At 37.4% G+C, this 23,544-nt stretch overlaps 3 protein-coding genes across 3 annotated transcripts; 1 reads left to right on the top strand and 2 right to left on the bottom strand.

Moving 5' to 3' along the window:
• The first annotated feature begins 6,925 nt into the window (after positions 1 to 6,925).
• On the top strand, positions 6,926 to 14,967 carry LOC106083589 (nucleolar protein 6). Its single transcript, XM_013246708.2, has 8 exons — positions 6,926 to 7,043; positions 7,100 to 8,405; positions 8,467 to 8,755; positions 8,818 to 8,928; positions 10,321 to 10,997; positions 11,059 to 11,616; positions 13,974 to 14,374; positions 14,439 to 14,967. Exons 1-8 carry the CDS (start codon positions 7,011 to 7,013, stop codon positions 14,862 to 14,864), a joined length of 3,801 nt encoding a protein of 1,266 aa, XP_013102162.2. The 5' UTR covers positions 6,926 to 7,010; the 3' UTR covers positions 14,865 to 14,967.
• LOC106083590 (protein asunder) lies at positions 14,878 to 22,170 on the bottom strand. Its single transcript, XM_013246709.2, has 7 exons — positions 21,193 to 22,170; positions 20,810 to 21,111; positions 20,288 to 20,749; positions 20,048 to 20,217; positions 18,633 to 19,204; positions 18,295 to 18,569; positions 14,878 to 15,207 (listed from the first exon to the last, which is right to left on the bottom strand). Exons 1-5 carry the CDS (start codon positions 22,018 to 22,020, stop codon positions 18,861 to 18,863), a joined length of 2,106 nt encoding a protein of 701 aa, XP_013102163.1. The 5' UTR covers positions 22,021 to 22,170; the 3' UTR covers positions 14,878 to 15,207; positions 18,295 to 18,569; positions 18,633 to 18,860.
• Positions 16,907 to 18,699, bottom strand: LOC106083579 (uncharacterized). The gene is made up of 3 exons (XM_059361748.1): positions 18,633 to 18,699; positions 18,295 to 18,569; positions 16,907 to 16,969 (listed from the first exon to the last, which is right to left on the bottom strand). Exons 1-3 carry the CDS (start codon positions 18,697 to 18,699, stop codon positions 16,907 to 16,909), a joined length of 405 nt encoding a protein of 134 aa, XP_059217731.1.
• Positions 22,171 to 23,544: the final 1,374 nt, after the last annotated feature.

Here is a 23,544-nt window from a genome sequence, read left to right as displayed (position 1 = left end):
AAGGGTTAAGTTCGATCGGCCCCTATCTGTGGTGCCCACCTTCATACCAATAGTTCTGCTAAAAATCTATAAGTTTATAGCTATTTAAATAATTTTCAATCAAATAGGGCAATGCTCAAAACAAAAGCTTCTAGGTTAGATGCTCAAGAAGTCATGTTGGGAAAAAAGTTGGGTTGCCCAGGTTTGGTTTAGCGTACAAAATTTCATGACTCGAAATTTGGCAATTTTTTTATACGCGTGCAGAGATTAGCATGGTTAGATTGGTTGTCGGTTTATATTCGGTTTCGATATTCTCTATATGCAAATTTGCCTTCCTGTAAATAACAGCCGCAACTCATATGAATGCTGTCCGATTCAAGTTTAAGTTCAGAGATAAGGGTCATCCTTTTTATAGCCGAGTCCGAACGGCATGCCGGAGTGTGACACCAGTGCGACGCAGTGCGGTGGCCTCCAGGCAAGCAGAAGATCTTTATTTTCTGGGTATGAAGACACATGTGCCGTCCGTTTGTCAAAACATGTATTCGAAATATCGAAAGAGGCAATCAGTGTTTAGGATTTCTTTAGAGGTGCATAAATTAATTTATTCCCAAGGCGGGGAACACGAAACTCTGCCGGTCCAAGGTCTATATGCCGGTAAGTCTTTCGCCCTTCATCTTTAAGACATTTAAGAGACTGTTGGACACATTCACCAGGACCTTCTTGCATTGGTAGGCAGCTACCAGCATGCCTACAAGAGAGTCGTTCGGTTGACAACGCCCTTCACGACGCGTTGGGTTATATAGAAGGGAACTACTTTACTTTGGCGGCCTTCTTGGATATATAAGAGATTTTTAATAACGTGGTGTTGGGGTCCATACATGATCCTTTGATGGATATGGGGTTGGCACTCTTCTGGTAAACTGTATTGATGCTATGCTGAATGCCAGAAAAATCAATGCTTCATTAGCCGGCAGCTCAATTAGGAAAATTGTGATCAGCAGGACACCGAAGAAAGGGTTTATCCTTTCTTTGACGACTCTTGGTCATCAATGGGAATCTCAGGTCCTTTGAACAAGAGAGAGCGAAAATAGTTGTTTATACTGATGACATTGCCATTATAAATAGTTGGTGGTCGGTTTCTCTCAACCATCATGACCTCCTGTAGGGTGCGCAGAGGATGGTGTCTAGATCGATCTGGTGCTTTTCACCACAAGGAAGGGGTCTGACAAGTTTAAGGGACGGGTTCTGGAAGGAGTGAAGCTGCCGTTATCTCCAAGGTAAATACCTGGTTGTTATTCTTGACTAGAAGTTGAGCTGGAGAAGGGACGTTGAGCAGAGACTCAAAAAGTTGGCTGAATGCGTTATCTTGTCGCAACTCGATGGGGCGTCACCTTTAGGCGTCTGGGGTGACTTCGGGCTCTGGAGTGTGAGCCTTTGTGGTTTGCTGGATAAGGTGCAGGGTGTTGCGGCGTTGCTGATATCGGGATTTATAGCGATTGCAGTAGTCGGCATTGAGAACTGCCCTTTGACTAAGGAAAGCCGAAGTCCGCTGGCGCGAAACGAATGTTCCATTCACAATTTACTAGTGTGTGTCCCTCAGATAACTGTTTTCTAATGCCTGATGCAAGCTTTCCGAAATAATAGTCTTTTCAGGAACATACACCCACATTTTATTGTCAATCAATGTACAACACACTGCTACATCAACAACAACATTTTATTACTGAAATTGAACCATACAATACTATGTAATCGACTTCCGCCCAATGTCTTTCAAGTTATTTAAAATAAATGTCAATTTTCGTCAAAATTTCCATAAAAAACAAAATTTTACGATTTTTTAAAACCTAATTTTGAAAAAAATTAAATTTCTACAAAATTTTTATTCAAACCAAATTTTCTATAGAAATCAAATTTTGACAAAATTGTCTTAAAAAATAAATTTTGACGAAATTCTCTAAAAAGATCAAATGTCAACGAACTTTTCTATGAAAATAAACCTCGCATCAATGGATTGTCATTTATCCGTAGGCTTTTGACAATGAATGGGAAAATGGGACATCAATAAACTGTTTGAGCGGACGGAGATGGTTATAAGCAATACAGGACAATTGATTATATATTTATTATTTGTCATTACCTAATATATAGAGAAAATACAGACTATGCTAAACTGAATACCATAGATATCGCATTAAAAAACTTTTCCTGGTGATTACATCTGGTTTCGAGAAGATACGTGTCATACATGGCACGAAAGTGCTAACTCAACATGTTTCATTCGAATCGATTAAGAATTGCGCCTTCTAGTCTCTTACTGATCGATTTTTTTCAGGTGTCACAGAGTGATAAAATTTGTATACCCTCATACTTTGGTGGTGGGTATAAAAATCACATACGTATTCATTTCGACTCATCACAAGCCATATAATTTGGACTGAAATTTTACGCACATATATATTTTTATGCGAAAAGTGATATGTATTTACTGTACGCCAGTGTAAAATAAAGAAGTACAAAGGAAATATATTTGTAGGTATCCAGCCTTAAGTATAAAACTTTAAACTGTTTGCGAATACTATTCTTCCCACCAATGTATTGCAAATTGTTTTGTCTACACGTTTTCTTTCACTTTTCACTACAATTGCACAATAAATATAAGAATCTCCGTGTATGGATTGGCAGATAAAAGTTAACATCAACCAATTAAATCATTTTTTTCGTTTTTTTTTTGCTTGCATATATTTGATGATCCTGTTATGTATAATCGAAGTTAATTCAGGAACAAAGTTTGGAGAGGGGCGGTATATAAAATGCAAAATGAATGCAAACCTTTTTATGAATAAAAAGTAATTACAACTATTGCAAATATTAACATTTTCTTTTAAATGCACGTCTTCTATTTCCATATTTCATGTTGATGCTATTGCGATATATAGATTAGTAGAGTTTTATTCATATTTAACAAAGAAACTAGTATTTGTATGAAAAAATAAACACCTGAAGACACTTTGACACTTTTTGACCAATGTTTCTCCTTTGCTCCTTTCTCTCTTTGATTCTATTTCATACACTCACCGTTGACTTTTCCTATTATTGCAAGTGTGGCTAACTTCCAACAATTAGTTATTATTTTGGCGTTTTTGTGCAGAGATGGCATTCATTGAAAACTAACTTGATGGCTTTTCTTACATCAAAAATTTGGTACCATAAAGTTAACTGGTAGTCTGAAGGCAGTATGCAGCTGGGTTGGGGTAGTTTTCGTTAACAAAAATAGATTGCTGATAAAGCACGAACATAAAAATTTGTTTTTGGAAAACAATGCTCAAAGATGCCAAAAAAAACTTCGGTTTAAAATGTAAAATTTTTACTAGGATACGTCTAACATTTCTTATCCCAACAAAAATGTAATTAAAATTGCATACCGTTCTAGACATCAAATATGTGTTGTTTTGCATCACATATTTGTAAAGAAGTTTATCCTAACCTAGTGAGGGAAACCCATCAATGCGTTTTCCTGTATCCAAAGCCAATCGTTTATTGGCGGACAGAATTCACTGAATAAGGTTGCGGAAAGCAATCAACTGACATACAATTTTTCGATTTTTTGACATTACTTGCCATTGATGATTTCAACTTTTTTCTTTTTACACGCATTCTTTGTTTACGATTTCTCCTATTCACAAGAAATAATAAAGTCTTATAAGAGGGTTTTTGCCAGTTATATAAAGGAACTCTCCCAAATAAACCTATTTCAAATCTACATTATGTTTTGTGAATACTAGTATAACTGTATTTCTTATTTATAATGAAATATTTAGTCAGGTTTTGTGAAAAATATTCGTTCCAAATAAAGTTTATGTTTAACCCCTAAAGGACGGTGCAGCACCGAAAATCTTAATTTTCACAACAACTTTTTAAGATAATAAATTCATAAGTTAAAAATATATGCTTAACCATTTCAGTGGGATATTTCCTATTAGGTTGTCACTGTCATTAAAAAAAACTACAATTTTAACTTCGAAAACAACACTTGGTGCCAACTTAAAAACTCCTGACAAAAAAATAAAAAACAATTGATTTAATATTTCCCACAAATCCCGATGAAATTGGAGATAATACTTTTCAAAAAATATAGATACATAATAAGCGCTTAAATGGCGTTTTTATGTTTCACTTTAAGTCTTGTACTGACTTCGACTTTTCACACGAACAGCTCTCAAAACGCCCTATAAAAAAATTGTGACGAAGATAATGCGAACACATTCCGTACAAGTGGTACTGAGTTCTATGAGCAAAATGCATCAAGATAAATTTCCTACAATTTTCAATGTAAATGTAATTAAATGCTCACGAAATGGGCCGAATCAACTCTGCTTCTACACTGATGTATTTTTTGTGTGTGTTCCGACAGAGTCCGTCGGATTTCGCAATAATTTAATAGGCATTTTCGCTGTGAATGAAGTCAGTACTAGGCTTTATAGGGATCTTTGAATTAATAAGCAGGCTAACAGTAGTGCGTATTCATTTTCCTTCATCGTGGTATAAAACACTACTTAAAAGGTAAAAAAGGGTTAGAGCGCTAAACATGCTCGAAGTTTGCATGGTTAATGTCACCTGTGTTGACACCACTGTTTGTTACTGTCTCTCTCTCTCTCTTATTTTTGACATTTCTTCATTCTCCTCTTTTTGCCCACAAGAAAACACAAACGAGACAGGCGTGACTTCAGCAGACATTACCACACAGCCGCTCTATATGGCATGAACGCGAAAGAGAAAAATATATATGCACTCCATATAGATATAAAATCAGAAAATGAATGTGATATGTAATACAAAAAGAAAAATAATATGCAAAAAATGCCGATTTTAATCTTATATATAGTCTCACTTATTGTTTTAATTTCACTTATGGCTGAATTTTCATTTTCTGCATTAGTTTCCATTCAAGCACTTCACTTTTCTCGATACTGGCAAGTCGTGTCTATTCTCACTTTAACAATTAGGCAATTAGGCCAATGGCCCAACGACGACGACATTAGGTTGACGATTATTGTTATTCTTTTTTTCTTTTATTAATATTCACCTGTTCACGTATTTCGTTTTTTTACAATTTGGTTGAATGTCGGATTATTGTTTCTTTTTCGCAACATATCAAAAATTAAAAAAATATATTCTTATATTCCTTTAACATACGGCAGTCCGACATGACATTCTGGCCTGTCAGGGGTGTACGAGTTGCCAATTATCAACAAAAAAAATTGGCATATAGCAACCAGTAAACGAAGCCAAATCAATTGACGCCGACAAATTTTGCTTGCACAAGCCGCCGTTTCCGAAAATTTGGATAATTAAAATAAACCAGCCTCCTTGTTTAGCAGAGCTTTAAACTTTTACGATCTAGCATCCGATTGCCAAAAAAATCTGGGCCAAACTACCACATAAGCGAAGGAATAAAATCATTTGAAAATTTTCATTTAGAATGGTCTTATACGCAGAAGTTTTTTCTAAATTTGAGACAATGAAAAAATTTAAAACCTCTATTCATTTGCAGTCAAAATTAAATTGGATATAAAAAACTAATTGATCACAAAAGCGTTAATGCAGCCCTTCATCCAAAAATATGTTTGGAAAAAATTAAACAAATTGATCGCGACGCCGTCATCAATTCACGAACGGCCGCCCGCCGCCGCCCACAAAAAATATCGACTTTGTTCACTGATAACAACTATTCAGCACTGGGGAATAATTATGTGTATTTGTGTATATATTTTTATACCAGTATGGAGATAGTTACCACTAACTAATGCCGGTAGCCATGAAGTGTACAAATTAAATTATTTTTTTGGAAAACCATATAAAACACGACACCACCTGTCATCTTATTAAGAATCATTCAATTTTGTACACTTGTTATTTGACTTTTTTCTATTTTCAAATTTTCTTTTCTGTATGTACAACACTTTTCATTCGCACCACCTCTATTAAAACGAAGTTAACAACTTGTGTTCGTATTGGAGAAATTTATATCTTTATCAATTTTCCGAACACTTTTTATATGTTTTATCACTTGAACTATTAAATTACCATTCTATTTCAAAGTTTATTATATTTTTCTGTTTTTCTGGTCATTTAAGACCAAAAAATACAGTGGTGTTTGCTGCCAAATTGAAAACCATGTCACTCCAGAGATGCACAAAAGAGATATAAACAACTCTGGACAATGAAATAGAAAGTTATCGATAATAAAATAAAGAGCAAATAATCGAAATCCTAAACCCAATCAATTTATTTCTCATTCACCTTGTTCGGCTAATTTACATGGTCCGTTATCCGACCATCGTGCGTGAGAATTCTATGCTCTATGATTACATATATGATTATAAGAGATTCATGTTTGAGGACGATTATGGATTTGTTTTATTTAAGTCCAACTTTCGAGCAAGAGTTAAAGCATCAGAAGTGTTAACACATTGTATCGATATTTACAACTGCACTGAAAAAACTAATATTTTCTTATTCCCGCTGAATTTTTCACCCATGAATTTTGCTATATAATAGGTTATATATATTTTTAAATATTTTAACTAAAAACATGCTGATATCATTCAGTGGGCCACTCCCCTACAACTAATGCCTAAATGCTAATAAATTTTGTAATAATTAAAAAGTTTGTAATTTTGATTGATTATTGTTGTGAAATTGGAACTTACAGCCGTATACACAAAACTCAATGAGGCCTTAAATTAGGTTTATTTGGCAGTTCTATAGAGGAAATCTGTCAAATAAACTTATTGCAAACTTAAGATTAAGATTCCCTCTTTCTCTCAAATTGAAGACAAACTTTGTCTCGCCGCCAGCGATTTCACACTTTTTGATTGAGTGTGGCCTTGCTTTTTATTGACAGGCAAATATACGTACGATAGAGTAATAAGTTGGTGTCATATTGTCAATATGTGTTGTTGAGAGGAGAGTGTGAAGGGGGTTCTGCACGTGGATTGTATATTTAAAACACATCAACTTTTTCAAAAATGGCAAAATCAAAGAAACCTTTTTTAAAAAAGGTAAATATCTCTTTGGACACTGGTGTAGAAATAAATATTAATGGATTTTGTTGCAGAAAAATGTAGTAATAAAGGAAAAAGTGCTTTCAAAAGGAAGCAACGATGAAGAGGGTAATGAATTGGCCGATGGGTACGATTCAATGATCGAAAATGGCACAAGTGAGGATAGTGATTCCACAGGTGGTGATGATTCCAGTGATGATGGCTTCTCTGAAAAGGAGGAGCAGGAGGACTCGGTGAAACCCATAAAACATCTTGCAGCATCGAAAAATAAGCGCAAGATGGAACCACCTGCGTTAGCTCATAGTGATGAGCCACCTCAAGCCAAAAAGACTAAACTTAGCACTGCTGCGGCAGAGAAAGTAAAACCCCCTACTTTAGAGGAAATTAATGAGCTAAAAGAGACAAGAAACCTCTTCCACTCAAATCTATTTCGTTTGCAAATCAAAGAAATGTTAGGGGAAGTTAAAGTAAAAGAAAAAGTTAGCAACTACATTACCACTTTTATGGACCAATTTAAAATATTTGTGAAGACACTTAAGGATATGCCCGAAAAAGAGGACATAAATGAGTTGTCGTTTTTAAAAAACTCATCAATAGTCACTCCACTGAGCATCCAAGCTTTAAAGCTGCAACAACAAAAGCTATTCCAGTTTCAATTCCTGAAGTCTACCACTGAACCTTTCTTCATAGGGGCCTGTGGCACAAAATCACTATTAGGTCCTCGATTGCAAGCTGATATTTGTGTTATTATGCCCGAAGGATGCTTTCAAAAAGACAATTTTTTAAATTTGCAGTATGACCAGAAGAGAGCCTTTTATTTGACATACTTAACACAAAAACTTATTGAATCAGACAGCATTCCGGGCTTAAACCCAAATCATTTGAAATTTGTTTATTACAACAACAATCCTTTGAAACCACTGCTGGAAATTACGCCACCAGAGGCGGCTGGTAAAAAAATTGCCCAGAAATTAATATTTCGCATATTCGTATCAGCCGATCAAGCATCATTCAAACTAAACCGCTTTGTACCCTGGAATAATAACATACGGCCTTCCTTGTACGGTGAGGAGAATGGCGAGCAATTGGCCACACCATGTTATAATGCTAATATATTATTCGATTTGACAATGCAACGGAATCAACAACTTTTGGATGGAATTTTTGAAAATCGCAAAAATTTTCAAGAAGGTTTTATACTTTTAAAGGTATGGTTGCGTCAACGTCAGCTAGATTTGGGTTATTGTGGATTTAGCAGTCATATGATGGCTATGTTCATTGCCTATTTGATCAAGCAAAGAAAACTTCACAATAACATGAGCAGCTATCAAGTGGCACGAAATGTTTGGAATAATTTGGGTAGGTTTTTTGCTTTTATTCTAGAAGTATGCCTAATTTCTGATGTATTATTTATCTCTAGCACTCTCCTGTTGGAACGAACCAAATAAAGGCATTAGCCTTTGTGACAAAACTGCCACAGCGCCCAATCAACCTACAATGGAACAGTTTCATGACCACTATAGTGTAGTTTTTATAGACGTTACAGGATTCTTAAACATTTGCTACAACTTGTCAGAAGACATATACCAGCGTATAAAATTGGAATCCCAATTAGCTGTGGACATGCTGAATGATATGAAACTTAATAGTTTTCAATTTCTATTCATGACTAAAATGCCACTCTACAGTCAAATGGATCATGTATTGAAGTAAGTAAACACATTTTTGATTTTCATGTAATATTTTACCTTGAAACGGTTTATGTTTATAGAATTAATAAGCCAGATGCTGTTGAGCAAATATTGGAAATACATATTTCGCCGCAGGACAAATATAACAGCGCATGCTATACATATCCACAACTATTGACGACCGTTACAAAGTAAGTATTTTATTGTGTTTATTTTGTCTATACATTTATACTGAGTTTAAGCTTACTAATATAGTATCTTGTTTTTATTGCCGAGATTGAAGGTCGTGCAGAAAAAAATGCAAACACTTTTAAGGGAAGTTATACAAGGCCAAAAAAAATACGTAAATATCGCCAGGGAATAACGACTTTTCTGACGTTCTTGCCAGGATTAAGACCCAAGCGTTCAATGTCATAGGAGGACATACTTGCGCCAAAGTGGCCTCCAACGCCTCAACAAACACACCATCCAAGGCCATGGCGTGAAGCTATTTCCACATTCATAGTTTAATTCAGATAGGATAGTTCAAAAGGGATGGCTGAAATACTTATAGATATGCAAGTGTTTCTTAACAATATCTAATTTTGCTAAAACGTACGAAGATGAAATCATAAAAATACCATATATTCTTTTAATGACTCTATGAGGACGTTTAACCCATCACCAGTGAATAATCGGCCAGCTTTGATAGGCCTCCTATTCTGTAAGGTTTATCTTTAATAGATAGTTGTAATGACAGTAGGATTAGCTGAACCGATGACGGTGATCTAATACGATGGCACAATTCTCAATATTGTAATCCCATGGCAGCCGATTGTACTTACCGGATTGACCCGATGGATTCCTTCATCGGCAAGGGCTGCCGCCACACATTCCCAATATTATAGACAGAGATTATAGACTAAACTATAATCCCCTACATTTTGGGCATGTGTCTCTAATGGCAAGCACAGGCCTGATAGCTCTATTCTGAACTAGATAACGTATAGGGAATATCTCTCCAATCTCCACGTCTTGTGCTTGTATTTACAAGGAACAATAACTTAAGTTACTTATTGTGAATTTATTAATTAGTTATTGTGAATGCACATGCTTTTCGAAAGGAAGAGAGAGAGAGAGAAGGAAGGCATAGAATTATTATAAATAATTGGAAGTTCGCTCCAAGACTGGTTAGTGGCTCTTGTAAATATATATGAGTGGTTAGTCTAAGAACATACCGCAAACAGAATTCTGCACTCATTGGCTTGCTGTTTGCGTCGTTAGCATTTTCTAAATATCCTTTATTTCCTTTCCCGTGAAGGAAACTATGGCGTAATGCTTAATCATCTTAATGATCTTTTTGCTGAAAATTAGATTTTTTAATTTTTTCAGGTGAGCTGCTTGCTTTGAGAAAATTAAAATAATTAATGACACCTATAAGCTTGACATTTGCTGCAAATTTTTGAGAGAAATTAAATTCCTATGTTATATCTGAACTTTTATTCATCGTTATTCATTGCTTTCTAATATCGTTGGGGTTACCATCCTTCTGAAATAAAAAAATATATTTACAAATTTAAATAAAAAATATCTTTTATTTTCAGACTTCTCAAAAAGGGCTTAGATAAGCGCATTGAATTTCTAATACCCCTTGAGGAAATGACATTGCCATGGAATATTAACGAGCCACCATCACATGCCTTGCAACAACTACATTTGGGCTTAATTCTGAATCCCGACAAAGCATATGAAATTCTCGATAAAGGTCCAGAGTCTATAGATGAATCGGCGGCAAAATTTCGGGCCTTCTGGGGTGAAAAAGCGCAACTGAGACGTTTTCAGGACGGTACCATAACCGAGTCTGTGGTTTGGGCTTCTGCCAACGATAGCCTGGCAAAGAAACGTCTAATTGTACGTTCAATCGTTCTATATATACTTGAACATCATTATCAGCTGGAAGAAAAGGATGTTGAATATATTGCTGGAGAATTTGACTTGGTTTACTCATTGACAAAAAGTTTCAAAGTAGATGGAATTAAATCCAAGTATAACATACAACAAGATACCAATGCTGAAGCGCTTTCTTTGCATGTTATACAAGAATTTGATGATTTAGCACGAAAACTAAATGCTTTGAAAGAACTTCCGTTGGAAATTGTGTCAATAGCTGGCATATCACCAGTTCTTAGGTATTGTGAACCTCAGCCAGTTTTGCCACAGGCCAGATATATTCAAGAACAATTGTATGCAAATCACATACAATATGGTATCATACAATTGGGTATGTTGAGATATTCGAATTTTTTAATTTCCAATTATATTTTTATGGATATTTATTTAAGGTCTAAGTGGTAAATGGCCTGGAGAGTTGGCAGCGTTTCGTGCCTTGAAAACTGCATTTTACATACAAATTGCCAGCTTGTTAAAAGAACAACATAATCTACAATGCAGAGTAACTTACGATGGCATAATGGTCCTAAAACAAGGCTATTGTTTCAATTTAGAAATTGCCCATCCCAAAGAAGTTGGGTTACTGAAGAAGGAAAAAACTGAGAAGGGTATAACACGCCATGTAGATTGTGTCGAAAGTATAGCTCTGGAGAAACGTCATTATATATTACCTAAGGTGGCTGGTGCTTTGAAGGCCCTACATCAAAGCTGTTCTTCGTTTGGACCAACTGTTATGATAGCCAAGAGATGGTTATACTCACAACTCATAGATGATGGCCAGTGGCCCGAAGAATGTACCGAGTTATTAATAGCTTCGCAATATTTGAAAACATCATCAAAATTCATAGGCAATTCACCACAAATGGCTTTCATAAGGTTTTTGCATTTGTTAGCAAATGCAGATTGGAAATCTGAATTGTTTCTTATCAATTTCAATAACGCCATGGATGGTAAGTGAAAACAATTTAAAGAGAGAGAGAGAGACAATTTAAAAAAAAATTAAAACGATAAAGTAAGGTTAGGATCGTGGACCGAATCCCCCAGATGTTAGAAAGATTCATGGCTATGGTTGTAAAAACATCTTAAATTTCAGTTAATAAAATACAATTTCTTGTTGCTGTTGTTATTGTGGCAGTGTGTTGTACATTGAGGCGGTAGCTCTTACCCATGAAATACTCCATCGGGCCAATCTGTTACGTCCAACCGGCTGCCATGGGATTGAAATAAAATTTGTCTCACCTAGAGGCTTGCATATAGTATCGACAGGTCCCACTGGGGCATAGAATTAAAACATCTCCACGGCATTGCATTAAATTCGGAAGGTCCCCTATTATTGAGCTAAAATTTGAAACAGACAGCACCCTTTGATAAGGAAGATGCCTTCACTATACATTTTCTTAATGAATGCCTCCCCACTTTATCTGCAAATTTGGATTTTTTGCACCAAAAAGCTTTTCTTCTTTTTTCAAACGGCTATGACAGAATTTTTGTTCTTTAAGCCGAACTCAGAAAAGATTTCCAAGCGCCTTGATCATCTGCGCTCTTTCTCCACTTGATCTTTGCTTTTACGTGTACTAAACTTTTTTCCTTAAAAGGACTTCTTAGCTGGAGTTTCTTCATTCATACTGACAACATGACCCAGCGAGCGGCAAGGGCTGCCGCCTTAACACGGTGCAACAACATCAAGAACCGGAACGAGGAGAACGAGAAATTCTTCATCAATGTAAATGGTCCATAAATTTTACGAAAAATCTTCCAAACACTCCAAGTACTACCTCGTTTGCTTTCACAAGTAACCATGCTTCGGAACCATATAACAACATGGGACTATCAGTGTCTTGTATCAGTGTATCCTGGCACGGAATAGCTGTGAGCATCACACAGCATGGAAAATGCGGAAAATGGAATGCTTCATATGGAGTAGCTGCAACGGCAGTCGCGGACAATCACCGGTATCGAGCGGAGAGCCTCAGTGAAAGGCCGGGCGGCACCGGCTCTGGCACAAATACTGAGTGCATATGATTTTCGATATGACAAGGCGTGTTATTGGCGCATTTTAATAACCAATGAACAACCTGTTCGATCGGTCCTTTGGACTGGAACGAGCTTGGTCACCTACAGGAGCTTGACGAGGATCCAAGCCACATTGATAGGACCCAATTATCCTATTGACTTTAGACTTTAATCCTCGAGGGTATCTTGAAAGGGGTGGATAGGAAAGTTATTCCTCTATAGTTGACATATGTATGTTACTGTCTTGTAACATATGTTACTGTCATGTATCAATCTCTTGCCAGCCGGTTGTACGTACCGGATTGATCCGATGGAGTCCTTCTTCGGAATGAGCTGCCGCCTCAGTTTATAACACACTGCTACAACAACGTTCTTCTAGCCAGTTCGTGCAGACAAGCTGATGCATTGGCCTTATTAGCATGTCGCCTCCGGTATAAAAAAGTTCAGCTGGCAACTCATCGTCTGCTGCTGCCTTGTGGTTCTTCATACGGGTCACTGCTACTTGCACCTCATTCTGACTAGGCACGGCACGGGATAGCTGTGAGCACCACGCAGCCTGGAGCATTGGGGTCCGATCTGTTAGTCTCAATGAGAGGCCGGTTCTTGCACAAATACTGAGTGCCTATGATGCCCGATATGACAAGGCAAGCTATTGGCGCCTCTAAATAACCAATGACAAACCCTTCTCACCTACAGGAACTTGACAAAGATCGCCACCTCCACATAAAAATGTGGCTATAACAACAACAAATAGGTGGTATATATCATATTCCATACTCAGGGATTTGTTATGCCGTACATGCCAACAGATTTCTTACTTTCTCTCCGCAAAAGGATGTGCCTCTACCAAACATATCAGTTTGATTATTTGGTAACATTTCCGCACTTCATTCTTCTTGTACATCTCAATTCGCTTGCAACCACGTCTTTTGATTAACATCTTCTTTCAGTCTTCTTATCTTCCGAAAACTCTCCTTCAACTGGCTGTTGCTATTGCTTGCAGGGTGGGTCTGTCTGCCTCATTCTTTGCTTCAGTCCCATTTCGATGCTCTTGGTCGTACTATGGTTTCTTGGGGGAAGCTTCTGGTACCCAAGTCGCCGTATTTTCCATAAAGTGGGCAATGGTGTACCGATACGCCGTTATATAATCAGCACAAGGAGTACATTCAATAAGCAGTAGGTTCATGAAGAATGATGAAGTTATGGTAAAATTAACATGACACGACACCTGGAAAAGGCCCCAATATAATGATAGTCAAATGTTATTAATTCTTTGGTTTTTGTTTTATTACAGAAAGTGAAATATCTGATGTGGAACATCGTTTTGGTGCCGAAAGAAATGATTTTCCCCCTCTGTGTATAGTAACATCATATGATAAACAATATTATGGTAAAATCTGGTCTTCACACCTGAATCCAAATGTGCATGTTTTGGCCAGAGTTACATTATTGGCGCGACAATGTTTGGAAATCGTAGAGTCAACCTTACTAGCCTCTTCAAGTTTTGTTAAGCCTGTGCAAATATTTAAACCTTCCAGTGAGGGTTATGATCTGGTTATACAACTAAAGCCTGAAGCTGTGCCCAATACTTTGGCTTTCGATTTTGGTTCGTCGTTTGTGGAATTTACCAAGCCCAACTGGCACATGCCTTTAGCAGGAAGTAATTTCGTCAAACTAGCTGTGAATAAACTAAGGGTAACTTTTCTGGAGTATTTTTTTCCAAAGGAATTTGTGTTAATTATTTTTCTCCCCTTTTTAGGAGGCCTATGGGGAATTTGCCGCCTTCTTTTACAATCCCTGTGGTGGCAAAGAAATCGCTCTCGTTTGGAAACCTTATGCCTTTGAGGCTAAAGATTTTAAAGTCAACGATGTCAATGGTTGCTGCCTAATGCCGGATCATAAGAAAATACAAGCCAAGAAGGAGAATCTAACAGAAGATTTCAAGTTTATTTTGAAAGATTTTTATTTGCGCTTAGGTACAGTGGAAGCTGTTAAAAAGGCTAGTGAAAAGAAGCCTATAGAGATTCTTCCCAAAGGCAACGAATCCCAAAGATATTTTTCTCGAAATAAACCACAACAACAAACTACAGCACCAACAATGGAAATCAAATCGACAAAATCCACTAAAGCTGCGACAAAAACAAAACCTTTGCAGAAAAAATCAAAGAAAACAAAAAAAGTATAATAAAAAATTCTAATTAGTATTAGGAACAATTATTTTAGTTATAGTACTTGTAATGTATAAGACTTATTTTTTGTATAAAAAAAACTTAATTGAATAGATTTTATGCAAACAACTTTTGTTAATTTAATTGGTAAGTTTGCATTTTCTTATGCTTAAGTTGCTCTCTGGCTCCCAAGGGCTCATTGTTGGTGGTACCGCATCCAAATGATATTTTTTTCGGCGTTTTATGATTTTCGCATTGAAATGAACAGTTTTCACACCTCGTAGATGTATTTTCTGATTGTTGCAAGCAAATCCTCGGTAGGTCGGTGGTTGATGTAGCACGAGAGTATGTAAAGGGAAACTGTGAAAGAAAAAAAATATTGTAAATATAAGCTCTTGCAAATGCAAATTTACCCATGAACATTCCATTAAGGACGTATGGCAAACTTCTCATATCAATGAGTGCTGTTCGATTCAAGTTTAAACTCAATGATACCAGACCTCCTTTTTATACCCGAGTCCGAACGGCGTGCCGCAGCACGAAGAAATTTCTACCTAGCATAGTACCTCACAAATTTCGCCAGCATTAGGAGGGGATATAATCACCGCTGAAATTTTTTTCTGATGTTGATGTTCTCGCTAGGATTCGAACCCAAGCATTCAGCATCATAAGCGGACATACTACCCTCTGAACTACGGTGGTTTTAAGGCTTAGTGTACATTATTATGACCAGCCGACTCAGGATAACTGAGAGCACTGCACAAGTTAGAACTCTGAGATTATGGAAAGCTCGGCTGATAGCTACCAGGCGCATCAACCGATTGTGGGATTATTTATATGCGGAGTAGCTGTAAATGCTGGCAATCTGCGGTTAAAAGGAGATCCTTAGTGATGGGTCGGGTGGCGACGGCTCTTGCTTAATTACCTTTGATATTCGACATGAAATAGCGATTTATTGGCGCCTTTAAATAACCAACCGCCATTAGAAAATTTTTTCTCGAGGTTCTAGGCGGCAGGATCCATAGGCAAGCAGCTGGCAAAATCAAAAAAGCCCCTTGCAAGAGATCCCATGTCGGAATAACTATGAACAACATGTGAGTTGGAACTTTGAACTAAGATTTGTGTGGTGCTCATGGTAATCTTGCCAAGCTCAGATGAGAGCTACCACAGGTTGCAGATAGTGGGATACTCAGTAGTAGTAGCTGCAACTGCAGTGGCGTATACTTAGAGGTATGTGAAGAGTTTTCGCGAGAGGCCTGTAATGCTCGTTATAACAAGGCGAATCGCTGCGGTCGGTTCCTTGGACCAGAACACGCTTACCATCCTATTGATGCTTGACGAATATCGCTACCTCCACATGGAAGTGGTTACAACAACAACAAGGGGTATATATGCAATCCCATTACACCCATACGAGGTTGGGGCGCTGGGTCAGACACCCACCCTAAACAATAACTCTGGAAAGCGAGAAAAGATAAGAACGGACTCACTTACGATGACGACCCTGCACCTGTAATGTCCGAACTCTTTACGTAAAAGTTTCAGTATACGCACTGGCGGATGTATTGGAAAGTTACAAAGTCGAGAACTTTACTTTTCACGCATGGCGAGAACAATGCGATTTGACACTGCAAGGAAGCTGGAAGTCGAAAAGATGCAAACGCAACAGATGTCAATGGCTCGACCCGACTGACACCAACTGCTGGATGAAAGCACTCCTTGACCCACTCTATGGAAAATGCGACGAAATGTGTACTACAGTTACAGAAACCTCTTTGAAAACCCCCTTGTTACGAACAAGTTGTCGAAATGCTATTGAAGCCAAGAATGCGGCATATCAGTAGCAAAGCGATAGTTGAAGGGAAGGTATCTGAAGAAAAGGAGAAACGTCTATTCCGCAGAAAGAGTAAGGAAATGGAAAGACTTGAGTGTAATTAAATCAAGATGTAGGCAGAATGAGGTCAGGAAATTTTACCAAAGTATCAAACCGATGGGCTTGGTACAGACATCTCCTGTTGAGACAAATAAGGAAATGTGGAAACAGAAGCAAATAGTGTGCTTATGATGTGGAAACAACATCTTTCCCGCTACTATTGTCCAGAGGATACAGCAGAAACCATCTCTGAATGAGAATGAGGTCAGGAAATTTTACCAAAGCATCAAACCGATGGGCTTGTTACAGACATCTCCTGGTGAGACAAATAAGGAAATCTGTTAAAAGAAGCAGATAGTGTGCTTATGATGTGGAAACAACATCTTTCCCGCTACTATTATCCAGAGGATACAGCAGAAACCATCTCTGATGATGGTAAAGAGGTCCAAGTGGCAATGATCCTAATAACAACATGGCAGAAGGTGCCGATGGTTTGGCAGTAGAACTATATAGGACCGTAGGCGACAAACATAGGAAGTTGAAAACGATCGCTTTAAAATAGTTTTTAATTTCATCTACCACGGCACCACCGTGAACGAAACGAATGACATCAGGCAGTACTTGCAGTATTTGAGAGAAAGATTCTTCGTAATATTTATGGACCAGTCTACATTGATGGAGAATATCGGCGTCGTGTGAATAACGAGGTGTATGACGATTTAGTGAAACAGAATTAATGTTGAAGCTCCAGCAGAGAAGTTCTTTGAAGGTAAACATTGTGGACGTGGTGTCAGATTTTGGAGGAACGCAAACATTCAAGAAGCTTGGAAATCTATTCTGAGATATCGAGTCGAATAAATTTTCTGTCATAGCCAAGTAAGGAGGCCACCGTAGCGCAGAATTTAGCATGTCCGAAACTGAACGTCCGGATTAGAATCCTGGTTAGAACATAAAAAAATGTTCACCAGTTGTTATCCCCCTTAATGCTGTTGACATTTGTAAGGCCCTATGACATGTAAAGACTTCTCCCGTTCGCCGTTCGGAGATGGCGACCCTCGTCAAGCTCCAGAAGTAAACAAGCTCATTTCGGTCCATAAGACCGATCGCCGATGAAACATTCTAGCCATGGGCTATTTAAAGGCGCCAATAAATCACCTTGTCATATGGAGTATCACAGGTACTCAGTGTTTAAGCAACAGCCAGTGCCGCCCGACCTCACACTGAGACTCTCCATTCGATATCGCTTATTGTTCCCGACTACAATTGTAGTTACTCCGTATACAAAGCATTCCACTATCCGCAACCTGTGGACGCATTCGGTAGCTCTCAGCCTCGATGCTTGTGATGACGATGAGCACCACACAAATCGCAGCTCAGAGTTCTAACCCATGTGGTGCTAATAGTCATCCCGTGCCCGAGAGAATAAGATAGATAAGACTGCCTGGTGAAACTCCATGTTCAACTCAGTATTTCGTAGCGGCCACCTGGTTAAGTAAAATTTCACTAAGAGGCATTCTGGTTCAGCTGGTGTATTTTACCTTAATGGGATGTTTGAGAAAAAAAGTAATACTTACGGGAAACGAAGTGTTGGTACATTTATCCCATTTCAATTGTTGTTCTATGCAATACTTTGAAGGTGGTGATACATCCATTGGTTCATCATGATTAAGGATTATATTCAAATTTCTCATTCTCATAAGCTGCAGTAATAAGTCAACTGCAGCGCCATCAATTGGCATAAAATCCCCATTTGGAAGCAATTTGCTAACGGCTAAGAAACGTGTATCTTCAATTTTACGTATATCCTGCTGCATTAAAACATAGGAATTGTTACCAACTATAAATTGGGCTACAAAAATCATGAATATTATTTCAGATGATAAACAAACTTAATGGTGGATATATGTATTACCATATACAGGAGGCAGAGATTCTTCTGTGATTTGAACAAATTTTTTGACCAAAGGATTGCCGGACATATTATTGGGGTATTTTAATTTTGAAAAAAAGAAGAATAATTTTAAAGGAAAATTTGGATGGTTAGAGAAAGAAAATTTGAAAGGTTTCTTTTTTTGTGTACGACATAATAAAATTTATTAAAATTCATACTCGTGCATACATACAAGACGAAAGTAATAAATTATGTTCTAATACCGGGTACTTCTAATTTTATTGGTAAATTTTCATCTTTGACCGGTGTTGCAGCAGCAGAACCTTCGGCTTCCTTTAAGCCAAATTCTGGATATAATTTTGCTACCTGACCCACGGGTGTACATAACCGCCCAGAGAAATCGGGGCGTTTACTCGATTGCGATCGTTCAGCACTGGTCACAATATCAAAAAGTGACCGGCCCACATTGGCAAAATTACGTTTTGCAGCTTTCAAAAGATGACTGGAGCCGGCACTTGACGTATCCATGGAATGAGGTGGAGATAGAGGTGAGTCTGTTGTGGCTCTTATTATCGATTTGCCAACGGCATCGCCTGCATCAAATGTAACAAAAATATAATTATTTATATAAAATTATTTAAAAAAATCTAAAAAGCTAAATGTCACTTAATTTCATACTAAGTGGGGGTATCTCTTTTTGCCTAGTTAATATATGAAGTGATTTATTGTACCAGCCGTTAGAACCTGAAATCTTAATTTTGTTTTTAAGTTTCTAGTGCTGCTAAATGTAAAATATTCTCCGCGAAATCTTCTCATCTCATTGTTCACCTGTCCTAGCTGCCAAAGTATAGGCAGTTCAACCATGAAAGACAAGCTTAGGCAAACAACGAATATTGAAAACTATAACGTTGAGCAAAACCACCTTGCGACAGACAAACAAACCTGGGACTTACTTTGACCATCATGGCTGATCAATTTGATTGAACCCTATAAGTCAACGAGAACGGATGACGCACTGCCTGCTATGCTGCAAATGGCAGGACCGTATATCACACGACAACCTGGGATGATTTAAGGAGCTGCTCTTTGAGTAAAGCTGCCGCTCTCTAAGGAACCTATGAAGTTGGGCGTAATTCTTGAGGGTCAAATGGGACTGAAATCGAGGAAAAAGTGAAAATGGTACTGAATACCCTTCCCTCTACTGTCGCAACTCGAAAGGAAGGAGTCGGAGGGATTATACACTGAATGTTTACGACAGTGGTCCTGCCGATTCTCACCTTTCAATGTTTGGTGTGGCATCGAGATTTGGACAACAGTACCCTCGCATGATGGGAGATATGATTTTTTTTACCTTTAACGCAATAAAAGATTTCGAAACTCTTTTGGTTTTTAAATAATAAATGTTTTAAAACAATGTTTGTTATTCGCATACTTACGTGTTCCATCCAATTCCGATTTAATCGCCGCATCACCACAGGCCGCCCGCACATTTTGTATACTCTCCAATATAGCTTTATGGTGGGGAGTTTTGGCACAACTTTTGATAAGAACTTCTAACTCAGCACAAAACAATTTATACTGATCAACCTTTTTATGGCCTTTTAATCTGAATATATATGAGAATTTATTATTGCTATGATATTTTGTTTGCGACAAAACCGAGGCGAATTATTTACCTATTGGCACTCATGTTTGTAAAAGGCAGCAATTCTCTTCTTGTGGATGCGGCTGTGTACAGTTCGTATATATTTTGTTGGCACTGCATTTCGTCCGTTTTATCCATGTCATCCTTTGCAATTTTACGCAGAAAATTGGGTAGCCAAGGAAGAGAACGTTGTAAGTTAAACACAATTGTTGTGGTCATTGTTAAAGGAAAGTACAGTGATCTGTTATACAGCCTTTCCCGGGCGAATTGAAGATTTTCTTCAGGTTTAGTTTTTGTTTTTAATGGTAACAAACGATGTGATTTTATGAGTGCTGCAAAATCCGGAATTCGATAATCGGTAATACGTCCACCAGGCCCCTCTGAAATTGAGGGGGGATCCTCCAGACACGATCGAGTAATTTGTAAGGCATGTATAAAAATTTCACCTCCTCTCGCAGATAACAAATGGCTAGTAGTTTTACCACCGGTTTTCCTAAAAGTAGTTACAAATTTTATTTGTTATAGTACATAACGAGGTTTGACATTTGTATACCTTGGCATTTCCAGCAAAACAGAACGTCCGTTAAGCAAAAAGTTAATCAGACAAGATGAAGGTCTGCTTGTAACATCAACCGGTGTAACACGGTGTTGAGCCAGGCATGGTGGGCAAGCTGACATATCTGATGCACCACAGCCCCGAGGTGTACACCACTTCAAAGTAACTGTTTCATATTCTGCGCCTTCTTTAATGCTTGTGGGAAGAAGTGCCTCATTTCCACAAATAGCTGTATGAGCATTTCTGGCATGTAGAATTTCAACATCATAATTTGCACTGGAGTTTGCATTTTGCTCTTCCTATAGTAAATCAATAAATCAATCAATAAGTTCACACATTTAATAAAAGCTGAGAGACTGTTCAAGTACTTCAAGACTTACCTTCATTGGTATTCCTGTTACCGTTGTGCTGGCCAAATCGTAATGACTCATTATTAAATGTGTTAGCTTATTTGATATATCCGGGGCACATGTGGTATGTATTTCAGTTGACAAACAAGGGGACAGTTCCATTTTATGCCTATTTGTAACGAGCGACTCTATGTTCATGGGTACCATATTTATGATAACCAAATGGCAATGATCTATTGTAAGGAGTTTCTTTTGCGCCAAAGCCAATGTGTTTTGTTGTACCAGTACATTGTGGAAAATGTCTTCTAAACTTTTCATGCTAGGGTTATCTCTGGCAGATGTTATACATATGACTCGGCCCTTATTAGGTATCTTCTCATTATTCGCTGATAATTCCTGTGCCTGTATTAGATTGATTTGGTGCTCTGTAGGTTCGGCTAATGCCTCTATGGCTGCCCTAAGTCCGTGTATTACTGAATAATCCGAAGATTGTGGTGTATTGCGCTGCGGCACTCCCACCAAAGCCATAGCATTCAATACATGTGACATGTTTTGTGTGGCAAACTTCCATGTGTTCACTATGTGTGCTGCAGTATCACTGACTATGAATCTTATTAGTTTACCGCGTGGAAACAAATCCCAAACTATTCTGCAATATTCAATGGATGATTCTACCGATGAAGTCCATAAACTTTTGCTGAATTGTAAGCCGGGCTGCGATCCACTCGGTACCGATGGCTCTGATGGATTTGTGGCCTTTCCCTTTAGGAAGTCTAGCGGTATGTAGTCCTCACTGGATATGCTGAAATACTGGGTATGATCCAAAACGAAAATTGTTTTCTGATTTATATCGTACATATTGTTATTGCAATTGCACTGTACAACCGGAGAAATAGCTTTCCGTACAAAACAAAATTCCACAACAACAAATAGCAACAAAAAATTTCAAACAACAGCTGACTGCAGGGTTAGAGATTCTATCTTGGAATATCTATTGCAATAAGTTTCTTTCCGAACATTTTTATAAGAATTATTTTTGGAAAATGAACACAAAATTTTAGAAGTTAAAGAATAGCTTTTAGTATTAAGGCTGATCTAAATTCCTTATTGACAGGTGAAAACACATAATACTTTTATGAACATTTTTTCGTATGTAAAGGCTGATATTATATTCGCTTTTCGCGATATTTTTCGCCGATTACTTTTTTTAGATAATAGATTTTTAAGCAATAAAACTCGCAGCTTTCATTCAGTAAGACATTCCACTTACGATAACATTTTAATAACGTTTTTATCTCATCATTGTTATTTGTGTAGTGTTTCAAAAATTAGTAGCGAAAACAAGGGTTATTATGGTTAAAAACGAACATAATACCAACCATGATGAGGGAATGGCCTACTGAAGGAAATCAGCATTTTTTTGCTTCAAAGTGTATTATATAAAAAAAGTAATCATGAAAAAATGTCGCTCAAAGCGAATATAGAATGCTAGATGTGTTTTATTTTAGTACTATACAGTGTAGTGCAATGCTATTTGTATGAAAATGACATCTACCCAGGACAGGGAAGTTCTGGCTTATGTAAAACATCTGTTGTGAGGACTGCCATGATATGTTTTTCACAAATAAGTGTGGCCACTTCCAAAATACCTCTATTGTGAATGGTCAAATTAAACTAAAACCAATTATTTATACAATTGCGTGCACAAATTTGATTAAATTTCATTTGACTGCTATTTTGTAAACCAAGTAGAAACAGTTAAAGGTAGTCTCATTTGTACAACAACCATAAATCATATGGTGCAATCCCCCATCTTGTCATCAAGCTGTTGCACGTTTTGCCAACACACGCAAAGAAATTTGTGAGCGTGCGTGTATACGTGTGCGTTAATGATAACGAACAAGAAGATAACAACAAAGAGCATGCAAACAAAAATCTGACATCTTAATACCGTCAAACCTGGCCGGCTTTTAATAACTGTTCGCGTGAGACCACCTTATTAAATCTGCCTTGAGTGGTAAATGGGTTTAGTACTAAATTAAAAATGAAAATAGTACCAGCCTTAAAACAGCACACTTGTTTATTGTGAATGGTAGAGTAAAGTTTAAATAAATTAATAACGTAAAATATTACATGAAATGTATTCAGTTGCTTTACTTTAACGTTGGCAGCACGGACACTGCTTCCGAAATAATCAAATATCAACATAGCAAACAAAATACTGTCACTACCTGTAAATGAATATAACTTTGTTTAATCAGTGAATAAATTTTCTTTTGTCATTCAAAAAAGTCGGCGAAACGTTGGCTAAAAATAGGGGGAAAAGTAGTACTCTGTTTATAGTGATGAAAATGGCAAACAAAATCAAATTGGCAACACTTA

This window comes from Stomoxys calcitrans, chromosome 2, assembly GCF_963082655.1.
Source record: "Stomoxys calcitrans chromosome 2, idStoCalc2.1, whole genome shotgun sequence".
NCBI classification, from domain to species: domain Eukaryota; kingdom Metazoa; phylum Arthropoda; class Insecta; order Diptera; family Muscidae; genus Stomoxys; species Stomoxys calcitrans.
This window is presented reverse-complemented; position numbering and strand designations above follow the sequence as displayed.

Bases quoted from the DNA above. Each gene is read 5' to 3' on its own strand.
- LOC106083589 (XM_013246708.2), top strand. From the start codon at position 7,011: ATGGCAAAATCAAAGAAACCTTTTTTAAAAAAG. The intron at 8,756-8,817 runs GTAAGTAAACAC...TTATGTTTATAG, and splicing joins CAAATGGATCATGTATTGAA to AATTAATAAGCCAGATGCTG. The intron at 8,929-10,320 runs GTAAGTATTTTA...TTTTATTTTCAG, and splicing joins CTATTGACGACCGTTACAAA to ACTTCTCAAAAAGGGCTTAG.
- LOC106083579 (XM_059361748.1), bottom strand. From the start codon at position 18,699: ATGTCCGGCAATCCTTTGGTCAAAAAATTTGTTCAAATCACAGAAGAA. The intron at 18,570-18,632 runs GTAATACATATA...TGATTTTTGTAG, and splicing joins ATCTCTGCCTCCTGTATATG to CCCAATTTATAGTTGGTAAC. The intron at 16,970-18,294 runs GTAAGTATTACT...ATTCTCATTCAG, and splicing joins GTACCAACACTTCGTTTCCC to AGATGGTTTCTGCTGTATCC.
- LOC106083590 (XM_013246709.2), bottom strand. From the start codon at position 22,020: ATGTACGATATAAATCAGAAAACAATTTTCGTTTTGGATCATACCCAG. The intron at 20,218-20,287 runs GTAAATAATTCG...ATATATATTCAG, and splicing joins ACAAACATGAGTGCCAATAG to ATTAAAAGGCCATAAAAAGG. The intron at 19,205-20,047 runs GTAAGTATGCGA...CATTTGATGCAG, and splicing joins ATCGGAATTGGATGGAACAC to GCGATGCCGTTGGCAAATCG.